The 16,701-nt window shown below is 37.7% G+C and overlaps 1 protein-coding gene across 4 annotated transcripts in view; it reads right to left on the minus strand.

Annotated features, from left to right (window-relative positions):
* The window catches only part of WWC3 (WWC family member 3), a 96,663-nt gene that overhangs the window by 8,748 nt on the left and 71,214 nt on the right, over positions 1 to 16,701 (minus strand). For 2 of the 4 annotated variants that reach the window (XM_032679851.1, XM_032679850.1), the window contains exons 10-17: positions 16,338 to 16,427; positions 14,612 to 15,186; positions 8,467 to 8,587; positions 7,636 to 7,710; positions 6,499 to 6,585; positions 4,889 to 5,081; positions 1,019 to 1,186; positions 176 to 327 (exon numbers count right to left, since the gene is read on the minus strand). In XM_032679851.1, the coding sequence (XP_032535742.1) occupies positions 176 to 327; positions 1,019 to 1,186; positions 4,889 to 5,081; positions 6,499 to 6,585; positions 7,636 to 7,710; positions 8,467 to 8,587; positions 14,612 to 15,186; positions 16,338 to 16,427 (1,461 nt within the window). The remainder of the gene's footprint in view (positions 1 to 175; positions 328 to 1,018; positions 1,187 to 4,888; positions 5,082 to 6,498; positions 6,586 to 7,635; positions 7,711 to 8,466; positions 8,588 to 14,611; positions 15,187 to 16,337; positions 16,428 to 16,701) is intronic. The other 2 variants (XM_032679849.1, XM_032679848.1) reach the window with 2 other exon arrangements.

Raw genomic sequence — 16,701 nt, forward strand, 5'->3', positions numbered from 1 at the left:
TTTGCACATCATGACAAAACAGAATTTTATACTTGCAGCACTAACAGGGAGCAGATCTCAGAATAAGGACCTACTGTACTCCTTCTCTATTTCAGACTATACCCATAGTTTAAATATCTTCGATGAGGTATTAATTATTAACTGTTTCACAAGGCATTAAAGCAACCATTTTTACCTTTCTGATATGGCTTCTGCCTGATCTTCCTTTCTTTCCATCTCCAAGATTTCTTCCTCGGTGTACTCCAGCTTCACTCTCTCTTCTGCCAGCTCTCTCTCAACTGCTTCTAGCTGGGCAGTGGTCCTAGCTAATAGGGCTGTCACTGCATCCTGAAAGGTAAATTAGACTTCAAATAAAACTGTTTGGAAAAAAGAAATATACTTAATGCATATTATTTAGAGAAAACAGAATAAAAACAAAGCCACTGTTCCTTCAGAAAAAAACAACAAAAAACCCTAAACAAAACCAAATAAAAACACAACCAAAAACCACAACAACAAATAACCCAAACCAAATCACAAACAAAAAAAAAAATCTGCCCTGAATCTTAATGATCAAAAAGTACGTGGTGTTCAACTTGTCACAGAAACTGGGCAGACTTTATCTCACTGTGGAACATCATCCAGCAAGATAGTCAGAAGAGACCTCTGAAGGTCACCTAGTCTGATATCCTGTCCAAAGCAGGCAAGGCATCATAGCCACATTAGGTTGTCCATAACCCAGTCAAGGGCTGAAAAATCTCCAAGGATGGAAATTGCACAACCTTTTTGACAAGCTCTTCAAGTGCAGAGGCAGAAATTTTTAACAGTTGGACTGGAAATGTCCATACAAACATACATAGGGTACTATCTCAAGCACCCATCTGGACATGATCCAGTTTTTAATTATTCTTCTGAAATCCAGCTCTAACCATAAGAGTTAAATTTAACACCTCAAAAACCTGCACCTAAGACCACAAACAACCACACTGAAGGTCTTATTTGACAAATAAATAAACAAATCGCTCTTATAGAACCATACTGTTTTAACTGTAGTTACATTTCCAGAAGACTGAGGAATACTGTCTTCACACTGGTTTTTGGTCTTTGCTCTCTGGGGCTCTGAACCAGTGAAGATCTGAACAGTATACCAGTGAAGCTGCATCTCACCAGAACTCTCTGCATCCGTCAGGTTTATCTGAGCAATGCCCTATGAAAAACAAAAAGCATTGACCACAATAAGATAAACATACTCTGCAGGATAGACACCTTCTTATTTCAAGTGTGTTTCACTTACAATGTAAAACCCACTTCATTAAATACTGTCTCTCTTTAAAAGAGACAGTTTTGTTCCATTGTGTTACGATGTCTAAGATTCTGAATTTCTTGTCTCTTGCTTACTATTACTACCAGGAAGGATCAGAGTAGATATTAAATTTTTAAAGTTGAAAAATTAAAATTGTATGACTGATGTAGATATGCTTGAAATCTGACAGTTATTAATATTTTATTTTTAAAACCCTCTCAATTACATACATGATTTCTACATTTGCTTAAATTATTATAACTTTAACAATGTTACTTTAATTTGTGGGGTTTTGGAGAGAACTGTATTCTGATACCCTTCTGTTCTCTGGTCCTCAAAGGCATCTTTTAAATGGAAAAAAAAATGTTGTGTAAACTAATTCTTTTCCTGCCTATTTATATCATAAGATTGTCAAATGGGCCACAAAGCTATTTTTCCTCTTTGCAGGCCATCCTTACATCTCCCAGATTCACATGAAAAGAGGTTTAATGGAGGCTTCGCACTAAAAGTGTTTCAAACTTTGAAGTAGCCCTACTCCATCAGAGAGTGCACATGTAAGAAATTCTCAGTGGTGTTCACCTAAATTAAGAACAGTTGTAAGCAAATCTATGCTACCTATTTTATTTATTATTTTTTTAATCAGTTCACTAGCTGGACCTACCAATGATTTTATATCAGTTAGCCTTTAAGTACTGCTTTTGGTTTTATCTGGCTATCTCTACAACCTGTTCATTTCCAAGCTAGTGGACCACATGCTAAGAATATTTTCATTTATATCACTGTAAAGTCCTGTAAGATGGTTTTCATCTCTCAAACCAGCTGGATACAATGATTCTAATAGCAAAGGCAGTAGGAATTGTACACAATTGTACACTGCATTCAACTTTAAGCAGGTAAAGAAACAGTTAATTAGAAAACAATAATTAAAAAAACATTGTATTGTTTTTCCAAGACAAATGTTCCCTGGGGCTCTGTTTAAACAGGTGCATAAAGGACAATGGAGAAAAGGTTTTGAGACTAACAAAATAATGTGATACTGGGATACAGCATGTTACTGAGGAAGTAATTTCATGTCAGTATAATGGTGGCTAGAGAGATGACTTTTCTTTTTTCTACATAAAACAGAGATGTCTTCTAATTATCTACTTGCTCTGATGCAGCGTATAAAAGAAACGTGTACCAAATACTGACATTTTTATATCAGAGTTGGAAAATGTTTAAGACATTGTGAGTATGGTTTTAGAAGTAGAGAGTAAAACAGTTTTCTTGCCATTAATATTGCAGAAAACATATGCTTAAGACATCTGATACTGCCCTACACACGGCATTTATTAAGCAGCTAAGCAAGCCTGCCAAAGAAGCTGTCACTACAAAGTGAATCACTAATTGGGTAGAAAATCACCATCAAATCCAACTGATAATTATCAGTACTGAAAGGATTAATTAATATTTCACCTCCACCTCAAGATTTGGAGCTCACTCAAAAGGATGAAGAAACCAAGGTGGGTCTGCTAGAGGTCTGTCACGTGCCTGCTCTGACACATTTGTTAACAACTTGGATGGCAGGAGAGTAGAAGTATTTATGAATCTCTCTGTGACATCAGATAGGCATGTCTCTTTATGAGAAAAGGATCAGAATTTAAAATAATACTAAAAAATGGGACAAACATTCTGAAATAAAAACACAAAATGCAAAACAACTCTCACTCAAGAAGAATTCAAATAAATTAAGGCATGGGGAATAATCAGTTGTTCAGGGCTTAAAAGATCAGAAACTCGGAGTGAAACAGCAGTGCTGTGTGATTGTAAGAAAGGCATTCACATTTCTTTGATGTTTTGTCATGAACTACATATGCTAATCATGGAAAATAACAATTCCCTTATCTCAACATTGATGAGGCCACCAGGGAAGAAATAAGCCAATTTAACCCAGAAAAAGGTCTTTCAAAGCCATGAAGTGCATATGAGTAAAAGGCTGAGGGAACGGAAAGACTATCCCACAAGTTTAATATATTTATTTCTTTATAAGTGAAGTTTAGAACTATTTGACAGAATTTTTTTTTTTTAACTCTATGTTACGTCCAAATACTTGTATAACTTAAGATAAACTCCAGCCTGGCTTCTGCATTTAGGAAAATAATACACTGGCATAATCTAATTGAAAAGAAAGCAGTCATCAAGAATTTGAGAACTTTATGCATTACTAAATAGATGGGATAAACAGTAATCTCAGTGGAAGAGACCTTGAAAGACAAAGGCCTTGTTGACAGAGACCATCACAGCAGTTCCTAAGAGAGATAGGAAATGTTTTCTCAGTTTGAGAAAATGCTCAATTTGCTAAAGAGAGTAACAATCATAATGTTTAAACAGATACTTCAATGCATCTACCTTAAGAAATTGTGACATTGTTTCTCTCCTTTTGAGTAGCACTGCTAACTTACCTTAAAGTATATTACTAGCTACTGTTAACAAAGATATTTCTGACAAAACTACACTAAGACTATGAAAAAGAAAAAATCCCTACCAATATAATGTGAAGACCTATCTTTTTTTTGGCAATTCAGTAACAGCAGTTAGAATAAAAGCACCCTAAACTTAGATGTACCTGTGCCAGTACCAAGATACTTTACACTTAAACAGCTATTTAGCTTGTCATAGGAACAGGCTATACCAGTATAAAGCATTTTACACCAATATATCCAGCCTGTTCTTGAGATGCTTTCTCTTTCATTATGTTGTAGTGCAAAAACGACAAAACGTCCTACTACAGACGAGACCTTGGGTCCACTTCTGTCAGTGTCAGGACCTCTATTTATGTAAGATGCTACTTAGTTCTAAAGGTGGACTATTAAACATGCACTCTTGACTCTTGACTAGATTTGCTCAAATAAACACCTCTTACCTAAAGCCCAGCATGCCAGTGAGATGCCTGTACCACTTAACTTCTTTGATAGGCTTAAAACTTCTTTTCTCTAACCCATTCAAACCCCTCGCTGCAATGACAACTCACTTCAAAACAGCCAGGACACACACAGGCATTACAGTTCCATGCAGAAATGGAAGTCTTGAGGACACTGTAGTCTAAAAACTGTCAGATTAAGTCTTTTAGGAGAAGTTTAATTTTTTACACAGTGCATTCCTTCTTGCACCAAAATTTAGCAACAGCAGATTTTCAACTTTCCACAAAACAGACACTTCTAAGAAATGCATTAAATAAATAAAAAATTAACTCCTTATCTACTAAATCCCATAGCAATGAATGTAAACCTTACATCAATTTTCAACATGCCTCTGCAATGTAACAGTAAACAGTAGAACAGATTACTTTCAACATGGCTTAAAACTCTCCAATTCTCAACCTCTGTTAATTTAGTAAGACTTCATGTAACCCCAAAATACACATATTTCAACTTTTTAAAAATCCCACCTTTTTATTCACAGAACTATACTTACATGTGTACACAAATGGACACATTAACATGCAACTCTATCAGAACTTCTTACAGAAAAACAAAGACTTCACTTCCTCTTTATAATCTTAAAAATTATTCCTCAAGTAACTTTAGTTTCCCGTATCAATGGCTTTTAAGAATCAGAACCACTTACCAATAGTTCTTCTTGTTGCTGATGATCAACTGAACAGATATACAGCTGCAGTGATTTTAATTTCAAAACACTTGAATGCACAGGGATTCGGAACACTTCATTAAATATTAACGGAGTTTGGAATTCCAAAGCTCTAGAGCAGTAAGTGGTTGGTGTGCCTGACTCAAGCGGTGGCAAATAAACTCTCACATGACTGAGAACATCAAAACAGACAAATAGCACAATTCAGACAAAGAAATCTATTTTGCATTGCTCAAAATTAAGCTATGTTAGTGTAACACCTACATTAAGAATCTGCTCTGGGATCTCATCATCACAGAAATTTACTTTGCATTCTTAACGCACAAGATCTGCAAAGCTAATCCCGAAATGCTATATTTTCTAACTAAAACTATTTTTTTTTCCAACTTGCTGCTTAACAGAGGCACCAAGTGGCGCTTGAGCTGCCCTGAGCTATCCAAGGCACCTACAAGGAGCTAGCAATTATGACACATAGGAGCTATGGGAGAGCTACATACAGCTTTCCTCTGAGCAGCAGCAGCTGGAGGCCAGGTGCTACGCTATGATATTTCATATGGAAACACATGCCTATATTTAGGCAATTGAACTACCCCATAAGTGTCACTGATCCATTTCTTCCTTCCACGAACTAACCTTTTGTTTCCTCCTTAAAAATTCAGCAAGCAAAGAAATCTGCAGTCATTGCATCCATCTGCAGTCTTAAAAAGCTAATTTAAATATCTCATACCATCCCATTTGAGACTCCAAGCCAAAACCAAAATCAACAATCATTTTCATCTGACAGAAGGCAGCAGAGCTACTTAGAGAATTGTTTCCATGTTCTCCCAGTCCTGACTGCTTGTCCAGCCCCTGCAACATCCTATTCCTTCCCCCATGCCAGCAAACAGTTTCGTGGAACTGTGTTGTGAACCAGATTAGAAAACTTAATCTGGGTTAAACCTACCAAAAAACTCCCACAAAATCTCAAGGATTAAAAAATCCACTCCAGCTGAGAGGCTCACTCAACTCCACTGCACAGCTGCACAAACTCTTATGCCACCACCAGAGAGGGGCTGACACTGGCAGGCAAATAAATGGTTAGAGGACTATTGGAAGAGCTCATTATGGTGGAACTGCAGCACTAGAGTGTGGAGCGTCAGTTAGTTAAACAGATTCACGTGCTGTAAAAATTAAGAGATCCAGCTCCTCTGCTCACTGGCTGCTGCAGGTGAACTTCTCCCCAGCTGGCCCAGCGCCTGATCCAATGAATGCACAGTTGCATGGAGGAGTTCATTAAACTGGCCAAAAATTTTTTCTGCTTTTTTGGTAACAAAAACTGATTTTTTGATAAAATCAATCGATTCACCCTGCAGCAAAGCAATTTCTTAAATCCAGCCCAGGAAGGGTTGAGAAGGATGGAGAACAGAACTGCCTTTCTGAGTCATTTAGATGCCTGATTGCCTTGACAACAATGTCCAGCAAACCTCTTGGAGACATATTATCTTCTCCAGAAATAGCTTAATTTTGAACGAAAGCAAATAAATCTACAGTATTTATGACTGTGGCACAAAACAAGCAATGATCAGACTCTGGGTGAAATTTAAGCTTACATTTTGCAGTTTTCTTTAACAACTAGACTTGTAAAGTTCTTCAGCTGTAATACATGTACTAACAGACATTCGCTTCCACTGTCATGCCTGGAAAATAAATTTCCTGTGTTAGTCACCAATCATCAATATTTTGCTTAAGAAATAGAGATGACTAGAAAGATTTAAAGAATATAAAAGCACATTTTGTTGTTAAACAAATTTCTTAGACAAATCAGTTTCAATTAAAAGCAATTACAGATATCACATTCTGGTAACAGAACAGTATTAATAACGTTAGCTCCAGTAACACAGTTAATAGAACTAAGAGAATTAAACATTATTCAGTTTCAAAAGAATAAGTTGCCTTACACTATGCCTCTTGATAACAAACAGGTTTTATAAACTACATTCCTTAAACAGTTACACCACATGCTTATATGTGTGTGCATGTGTGCCCATGTGTAACAACATATCGGTTACGTTAGACAAATCAGTCTGCATTATTTTCATGGGTTATTGAAAATAAATTTAAAAATTCTACTCTTTCACATCTACATGAATTTTGAAATGGCACTAACAGTTTTGAGATTTACAGAACTCCCAAGCTTAGCAATTAATTTTCCAAGAGGTAGAGACAACTCTGGAGGCCTACCTAAGATATGACATCCTGCCTTGCACAGCAATAATCTACCCTTTTGCACGTAATTCCCACTACCAACAACAGCATGCCATAAGCATAGGATTTCAAAGCTGTATTTGGGAACTGTGTTCCTATTTGTGTCTCCTTACCTGTGACTTTTCTAAGGTAATCCTCCTTTATCTGGCATAAAAAGATCTCGTTTACAGAGACATATCCCTATACTCATACTCATACTAATGGTCGAGACAATGAAAATAAATGCTACTGAAAGAAGTAGTGAAGGCCCTTTCAGCAGTCAGCACTGAAAGGATGAACTGAATGAACTGCGGTTAAGGCATATCCCCAACACAAAGTGGCATGTGACTAACTAATCTGTACACACACTAAACTTCAGCTGTCAGTTCAGAAACTTCTTAAAAATACCCACTGAAGTTCAGTTCATTAAAAAGTTAACAAACCCAAGAAAAGTAGTTAGCAATTCCTGCAGAGTTGACAGCGAGAAAGGAGTAACTACTCACAGAAATCCAACATGTATTTGTGGTTCTTCATTACTGGCAGCATCACCATAAACAGGCTCTTCCAGATCTTCATTCCTGTAGGAACAGAGAGTACTGTAAACTACATAGTGACCTAAGGTGTTAAAACATAACGAAACTAACATTTATTTTGTGATTTGTGGATACAAGCAACTGTTTGGTAATATAGGAAAGACTGGTAATGTAGAAGGAACTGAGACATCTATTTAAAAACACACAGCAGTAGTAATTCACATTTGTAAAAGTGAAGTTTTAGAATTACTTTTTCAAGACATTTATGTTATTTTAATATCTATTCTGTCTTCCATTTCTCTTTAGCATCCTCCAAACCTTATCTTCTTCCTAGCTACTGTTTAGTGTGTTAAAACAATTGTATTAAGTAACATGCCCTTATGCATCCTTCAATCACTTGGTCAACCTATACATTTTTAGATTTTTAGTAGTTTGTATATTTCTTCCTCTCAGTTATACTTTTATCACATGCTATTCAGAATTGTAAGTCACACTCTGTATAAGTTTATTTTGTTATAGATGGTTGAAATAAAATTACTGATTTACAACTAATAACCTGAGAAAACTGTTTTTCAAGGGAGAATAATATGGTGTTAAAATGTCAGAGACAATAAAGTGAAAGTTTGTTGTGAAGATGACCATGGGACTGCATGTAAAAAGCTTCTCTCCTTTAATCTAGTATTTCTATGTTACAAAGAACTAGGAATGTTGAAAGCCTATTCAGAAATTCACAACTAACTCTTTTGGACCATGTGGTAGAAAAGGAATATTTCCAGCTTACTATGCATTTATACACCTGACCTTTTGCTTAAAGCTTCAAACACGCCACTGTCACTAGCCAGTGAATGATCTGAGAGACATGCTGAAACTCGCCTGGCTCTCCTCTCCGATCTTCTACCACTGTCTCCTCGCAGAGTTACAGCTGTCACAGAGGAAAAAGTGAAAACAACATCAGCTCAAGGCAATATCTTAAAATCAAACAAGAAACATGTATTGTATCAAAACTAGCAGCAAAAAAGCACAGACAGCTCACTGATTTTTCATCTAACTTTAAATTAAAAATCTAGAATACAATTGACCGGAGATTTTCTGTGGGAGAATTAAGGAAGGAAGTTTGTGGGCAATTGCTCTCTGACAAGACTAAGTATAAACCAATTGCATTGTTCCTAAATGTTTTTCTCATAGAATAATCCCTTCGTAAAGGAAGACTTACATTAATTCAACATACGTACACATGATATCCTAAACTTTTCAGATTTACCTACTGAATATACAATAGGTTGAAAACAAACACAGAGACTAATTCTTTTAAAAAGTTATCTGATAAAACGATGTGAGGTTTTGTTCTCATTTGTTTCCTAATACAAAATCTCAAAGCATACTGTTTATACCATCACATAATAGCAGCTTTATTTACAGTCTGAGAGGGATTATCAAAAAGAACCAGTGCTTTCCAACTCACTCAGACCACTGTTTTTTCAAATTCTTGGTGAATAACTTTGACTGGGGGAAGGAGGAAGCAATATTCAAACCCCTCTTCCACCCTTCCCTGAATCACCAGCAACACCATAAATAGCAACATTTTCTCATTGTAAATGTACCAACAAAAATTATGTTATACATCAGGTTTTGCACAGGCAAGTAGGTATAGCAGCTACCAGTCCTTTAAAGTACATGCACAAGCAGTCATGATCAAGAACTGGATAGGAAAGGTTTCAACACTTCAATGATAGCTCCTAACTTAAGGTTGTTTTCTTCTGAGTACTAGCGAGAACCATTAAACAGACTTGCGAAGTGCAGTTTCTTCACTGGGCAGTGAAGAACTGTTACCCCTCTTCTACTTAAAGTTCAGTGAACTATCCTCAAAGCGGGAAAGCAGTGGAAAAGAGATGCCACTTCAAAAGTGGAGAAAGCATTTTATTTGCTTCTGCTCATGCTTAAGAAACTTAAGACAGCATGGAAGCATTCACAGTTCCAGCAGAGTGACAGCAGCACAGAGCATATTGCGTGGGTGACAAGCACCAGCTGACATTCACAGCTTACTGCCCCCAACTAAGGACGAAGCATGTCTTACTGAAAGTAACAACTTCCTGAATACCTCTGTTACACATTATCTTAAGGCATCAAAATTTATTTCTGATACCTACCAGTAAGTTTCCTTCAGCTGAACACCAACCCACGACCTGAGCTCTGCCTGCAGAACCCAGCTGAGGTGTAGTGAGCCACCCTCCTGCTTGGTACCCATCTCACCTCCCACCCAAGCACCACCAGGACAGGACATCGGGCTCGGGAGCTCAACAGAACTCTTACAGATTAACAATCATGCCACTGTTATCAACAGAAGGCTCTGGTTGAGGTCACTGTGGGACTGGCAGACAGGGTGCACCCAAAGCCCAGCAGTTCTGTGCTAGCCCAAGGTACATTTCCGTTATCAGGCCACTAACAGCATGAAATACCCAAAGGTGTTACAAAAATCACACAGTCTTGTTTGGAGCTAAAATTCCTGTGTATCAGCAGAGCAAGTTCTCCGTCCTTTGGATTCATAAGTAGTCCTATGGACCTGTCCAAATTCAATGAAGGATTTAGTCATCATCAACTATGCAAGAAACTTATCTGCTGGCTAGGAGCAGCCCACTCTGCACTTGTCTCTGTGCCTGGAGAAAGAACCACCATTCCACCCCATCTCTAGGTAGAGCATCCTACCCTTATTGTACATCATACATTGTGCAGTGCTGTTCATGGCATCCTCACCACAAATGAGAGCCAAGTTCAAGCAACCACACAGAAAGCAAGGAAACTGTATTTGAACCACACTCTCCTCTATAGCACTTGTACAAAAGTTATGGGTTTGTGGGTTGTTTTGGTTGTTTGTGTTTTTCTGGGAGGGTTTTTTGGTTGGTTTGGTTGGTTTTTTCTTCTTTTTTTTGTTAAAAAACTTTTGATTTGGTGAGCCTACCTCAGTTCTGTCACTGGTACTTATGCAGAATCAAAACTAGCACTCTGTAGAGACATCTATAGAAAAACCTATCAAAGTTTCCCAATAATTTTATGTCACTAGAAAGATGCTGAACAAAAGTGCATAAATTTTTCATGAAAGTGCTTCTATAATTTCTGTACTAATATCAACAAGTTACAGTAGGATGACTTCTTTTTGTAAATAAGCCCTTGTCTCACCCCCTATGTGAACACTTTGTATAGAGGTGCTGGACAAAGGACCTTGTGTACTCTCTCCTTTGGAAGTTCATGTTCCCAATTTGTCTGGAAGAAAAAGCTGGTCTCAAGCAGCAATACAACGAAATGAAAAACTGACATGTTACAACAATGTTGTAACTTGACGATGATTTGCTCACTGCCTACAGGCCATGGAAGCATTCAATAATCTCTGGATAATCCCAGCAAATCTGGGAGAGATGCACCAAATATGCCCTTGACTAGAGGGGGAAAAATCAGCAGGAAAAATTGGTCAAGATGAAAGAGACGTCAGATTTTGGTTTAAACAGAAAAAGTTGAGCACAGGTTACAGACCTTGCAATGCTGGATTGTTTAAAAATTAAGTTTCTAAGACAGATTATCCCCTTTAATTTTCTTATTTAAATAACAAAATCAGTGAAGAATGTATATGATTTTCCAGACCTACTGGGTGCCAAAGCTTGATAAATATAAGACAGCCCTGAATAAAAGAACATTCTCAATATGATTAGTTGAAAAAGCAAACTTTGGGTGCCCAAACTTTTATTAGCTATTGGCTAAAAAATACATAAATAAATCTAAAGCATGTTTCACAAGCATAGGAGACTACAAATACTGCACGTCAGTAAAACACTCTCCTAAAAACTAACCACATACAAACTGACCTTACCTACCAAGATGCTGTCAGGCATGATACAATAAAGCTGAACATCAGAGACCACTTCTCCCAGGAATTTAACTACAGCTGCAAATGTATTGTTTAGGTGACATCGCAAAAAAATTAAGTATGCCATAATGATTAAACAGATACAGCACAATATCAAACAAAACCACATGTAGCAAAATCTCCTGTTTCTTCTCATGCAACTAAAAAAAAAAAAAAAAAACAACCACCAACAACTAAAAAAAACCCAACCACTAACCAAAACAAAACAACCAGCACTTCACACAGAAAAACACACTGGGAATTACAGGCAAAAACAGCACAATAAGAAATTTCAGGTTCACTTACAGTGAATTTTTCTGTTTTGCCGCGTGAGAAACAAGACAAAATGAAAAGCATACAATGATAAATCACCTTTTAGACCTATGACAATATTTTGCAAACAAGAGATTATTTAGGCATTAAAAGAAATTAGTACATGAAAGATTATTTTAGTATAGATTAGAGATAGTGAAGATATGAAACCCCACTATTTTATTAACACACTTCCTCCCACTCCCAGCTTTATAAATATGATGGATTTAACTTTTCAAGCATATTCCCTCCACTCACATATGACAGCACATTTCACAATGTGTCCCTGTGACAGATGCAGAACAATAAAACAGCAGATCAGCAACTAAACATCAAAACTGCAGTTCCTGAAAAACCCCTTGAACTTGCTCAAGTGCTGTGTCAGTGCAAAGTACATGCAGTCGATTCAGTGTTAATCCTTCCAGCCCCGAAAACCAGTGAAGGAAGAGGCAAAAGATTTGTTGGAACGAAGACTTATTGGTTTTACAGCGTCGCTTTATGCTACCAGACCACTGGGTGGCAGCAGCAGGGCACACTGCCTAGGACCTCATTGAAACCCAAAAACCCCCCAACATTTGGGGGTTCTCAAACTGTAATATAAGAACTTGATGTTCCATCAAATTCTTCCAATAAAAGGGTACAAAACCAAAATAATTTCAAAACTTTCAACTGCTACTTGCAAACAACTGTGTTACAATTGCAAACCACCAGCTACAGAGTGTGAAGCAAAAAGTAGTCAAAAATCAGAAAGGTTAAACAAAGTTTTCTAAATCAATCATTTTCAAATGCAAATACTAAAAAGAAAAAAAAAAGTCTCAAAAAAAGGCAGCCTGGCTACCTTTGAACCATACATTCTTCCTCAAAAAGCAACACAAAACAGCCTGTTGTACATAGAGAAAAGCTGTAACCCCAGACTAGGAGCTGGACATCACAGCACTGACAGCAGGTAGCATAGAGGTTTTCAGAGAAATGTGAAATGTGAAGAAATGTAACAGAGAAAGAAGAAAGGGAAAATCAAAGCAGGAACTTGACCCTCATCCTATATTGCTCCCTAGGCCCTCACACCAGGCTTCACTTCTAGGAAACACATACGAGCTCTAAATGAACTACTTGGATATTTTCACTTACCACAATGGGTGAAGACATGCTGTGGTCTGATTTGAGGTTTAAAGAAAGCCTCAGGAAGCCTCTTCATGGCACTACTTTAAGCACAAGCTTACATGCTGGTCTCTGGAATTCTATTTATTTTGGTCTGAAAGCTACAATATGGGCACTAGAAATGTTTACAACTAGTAAATTCTGCAGCAATATCTTCTGGCAATGCTAGCTGCACCAAGGAAAGTAGGTAAGTCTAGACTCAAACACTGAACAATAGAGGCTTTTTAGCACAGTAGCAATGTTTTCTTTATAAAAATAAAAACCTGAAAGTTTTTCTGTAGATACTGCCAATGTTCCTTCAAATTATCACTTGACAAATAAGATTTCGGCAGGATAAGATGACACATTCTCTGGTTATATTTCATATTATTCCTGATGTCCTAAGTCCCAAATACAACATTTTACACTACTGCTAACACAGAATTCTGGAGACAGAAATGGGATGAGAATCAAACTTTTAATATTAAAAAGTATTTCTCTACTGGTTTGATTTTATGAGAAAAACAAGCAAGCCAACACAAAAATGTTATCATGAAGGAATACTCTCTTTCATATTAACAGCAGTTCTTAATTTGATTGGTTAAAACAGGAAAATAAATTTGTCATGTGCTTGTATGCTCAGGTTTTTAATTTTGTTTCATTTTTTAGAATGTTTTCTGTTTCCTCTTTTGATCTCTCTAATTTATGTTTCTCAACTGCAGTGCCTCAGAAGCTTCTGCCAATGCAAGCTAAAGCAAGTCCATAAACTTCACAGTCAAGAAGGAAACGAAAACTCCACAGTATTTGTGTTGTGGTAACTGCACACATCACTTCTCTGCCATCACAGAGCACAAGTACTTGGAGACAAACAGCCAAGCAGATACTTCTCACACAGTCCCAACAAAAGATGCTGGTTTGCTGATGAAGCACTCTGCTCATGAGTGCATCATGCACTCCTGACAGCCATGCCACTATAGGTTCTGCTCCTCTCACAGAACTTGGACAAGAGAACCTGGTCTGGGGTGTATACAAATTCAGCATGGAGTCAGCCGTCCAGCAAGCACTGTCAGTAGAATCACCTCATGTTTTGTGTTTGGGGTTTTTTTTTAGGGGGTGGTTGTTGGTTCTTTCCTATCTTCCCTGTGTTTGTGTTGCTTTACATTATCAGAATAATGGCAACACGGGCACAACTAGGGGCCTCAGAAGTAACCCATGCTTTTTTTTACTAATACCTTACTAATTCTTACCAATTCCTTGATAGGCTACACTCCAAAGAAAGTCTGTATTCCATTCCCTTTCTTCCACCCAATGCACCACTGTTTTGAGATCTATTCACAGGCATTCTCTACTCTCACTTCTTCGCTCTAAACCTAAAGTTTGGGCTCGGGGGTTTTTTTCTGGTTCTTGGTCAGGTTTTTTTAACATTTAACGGCTACTATGTAATTTTTAACTGATGGTACTAAAAGAAGCAGTATTTTGGTCTATAGTAGTATTTAGTAATATTAGTAAAACTGAGGGACAATCTCTACTGTGCTGGTATGCTTAGGTCTTTGTGACATTTTCTGTGATAATGTGATAAAATACTAATGTCCATAAACTCACCTCCACCAGTTTGGACAGCAGTCAGGTGTGGTCCCATTTCTCGCAGCCCTTCGCTGTCCAGAGGGTAAGTGGATGTCTGAGAAGAGCTCGTTCCTTGTGCATCATCGTCACCCAATGCTGTGGTCTGAGCCCTGAGTATTTCCAGGGCTCCTATGCCTGCCATCTCCTCAAAACCTTCTGACATCTGAGCCAACGGAGAGTCTCGAGACGCAGAGAGAAATGGGGTGTCCAGAGGCGAGCTTGGAGGGGACAATGATGACAAGGAGGACCGTGATGACAGGGATGCCAGGGACTGCGGGGTGTCCAGAGACCTCCGCTGCTTATTGAAATTCGAGTGTCCAATGGGATCGACATATGGCACATCCTTTGTGAGGGATTCAAAGGGAATTATGTCAAAGCGCAAGTGTTGCCCGTAGTCTGTAACGCTGTCTGATTTGTCGTACTGTGGAAGGCCATAGATGTCCGTAAAGCTGACTGAGCTGAGGGAGCCTCTGCTGGAGGCCAAGGATCCTCGACTGGAGGCCAGGGATCCCCTGCTGCTGCCAGAGGACATTGTGAGGGTGCTAGCTGACAGACTACGGTAGGCAAAAAAAGAGAAAACGAAAAAGGCCCTTTCAAATATAATCAGAAACACCAATGCAGACATGAAAACATCAATCCAGATCACACAAGCAATTTTACATGTATTCAGTGTGGTGACACAGAGAGATGATTTGGCATTTTACTGTCTAGGCTTGTGTCTCCTGCCCTGGTCTCAAGCACAATCAAGACTGAAACAGCACATGTGACAACCAAATCAAGGCCAAGTGCCTGAAGACAAACGGTCCAACAGGACGAGCCTTCTCTTTCCTCCAACATGTAAGCAGCTGTAATTTGGCAGAAAAGAGGCCAGAGCACACTTTGGATCAGCAGACTCAATGTAAAGCCAGGAAGGATATATTACCATGATCCAGCTTAAATTTACATTAATGATTGGTCATAAACAATCCACAGAGAACAAGTGCAAAGGGATTTGCAAAGTCAAACTGCTGTGTAAGCTTCACTCTTACAGGTTTTTCCAGTGCAAAATAAAAAAAGAGTTTAGGCTGAATCCTATTCCAGTTCCTCTTACCACTCACAGTTAAGGGAGAGAAAAATATAAGTGACAAGGAGAGATGAAGTGAGACACAGCAGGAACTGAGCTTTTGATGTTGGTGTGGCATTGAGCTGAGGAATCCCCAAGAGTTGCATCTAAGAGGCAGCTGTGAGTGTGAATATGCAAAACATTCTGGGCTTCTGTGTGGGTCTTAGCACATTCTCATATTTAAATGGCAAAATTTTGTCATCTCACCAGGGATCAAAAACCCCTCCTTTAGAGAAGGTATCAGAATATTAAAAACTCACAGAACTTAAAAGAATGTTATGTTCTTATTAGTAAAACTGTAACAGTATTACAACAGGTTGTAAGGACTTATTTTCAGAAAAGGAGATAACATATAAAATTCCCAGATAAAATACAAAATTCACAGATGCGCTTAATAATGTAGCCCAAATAGCCATCACTAAAACTATTTATAAAACTCCATTCAGATCACCACATTCCACAGACCAAACTGTATAAATGTAGTAAAAAGTTAATTTACTTGGCACACATACACAGGAGAATAAAAAAGTAAGCTTCATACATTATTAATATTTTTCTCTGCTGCAGTTAAACTTCAAAACCTGCTGGTTTTACATAACTTACCTTTTTAACTGGGAGTGTAAATATGAAGTTAAACGTGTAGCTTCTTCTAGTTGCATAAGCAAACAATTTCTCTTTTCCTGTAACAGTATCCTATAATTAAACAGATACATATTACTATTTTCTTCATCAAAGTAGTGTTCAAGAAGTGCTAGGAGCTTTCCAATTATGGAAAAATATCATTGCAGTTTGGAATGTAAAAAAAAAACTTAAATGAAAAATTTTAATTTATGCTGCTCATATGCAGTGATGATAATTCCAGCAAGAACACAAGAACTCCAGCCAAAATCCCAGACAAGAAAAGCAATTGAGGCACAGTGTAAGAATTATGAAGCTGAAAATACATTACAGCAATTAGCAAAGTCAT

This window comes from Chiroxiphia lanceolata, chromosome 2 (genome assembly GCF_009829145.1).
Source record: "Chiroxiphia lanceolata isolate bChiLan1 chromosome 2, bChiLan1.pri, whole genome shotgun sequence".
Classification (NCBI taxonomy): domain Eukaryota; kingdom Metazoa; phylum Chordata; class Aves; order Passeriformes; family Pipridae; genus Chiroxiphia; species Chiroxiphia lanceolata.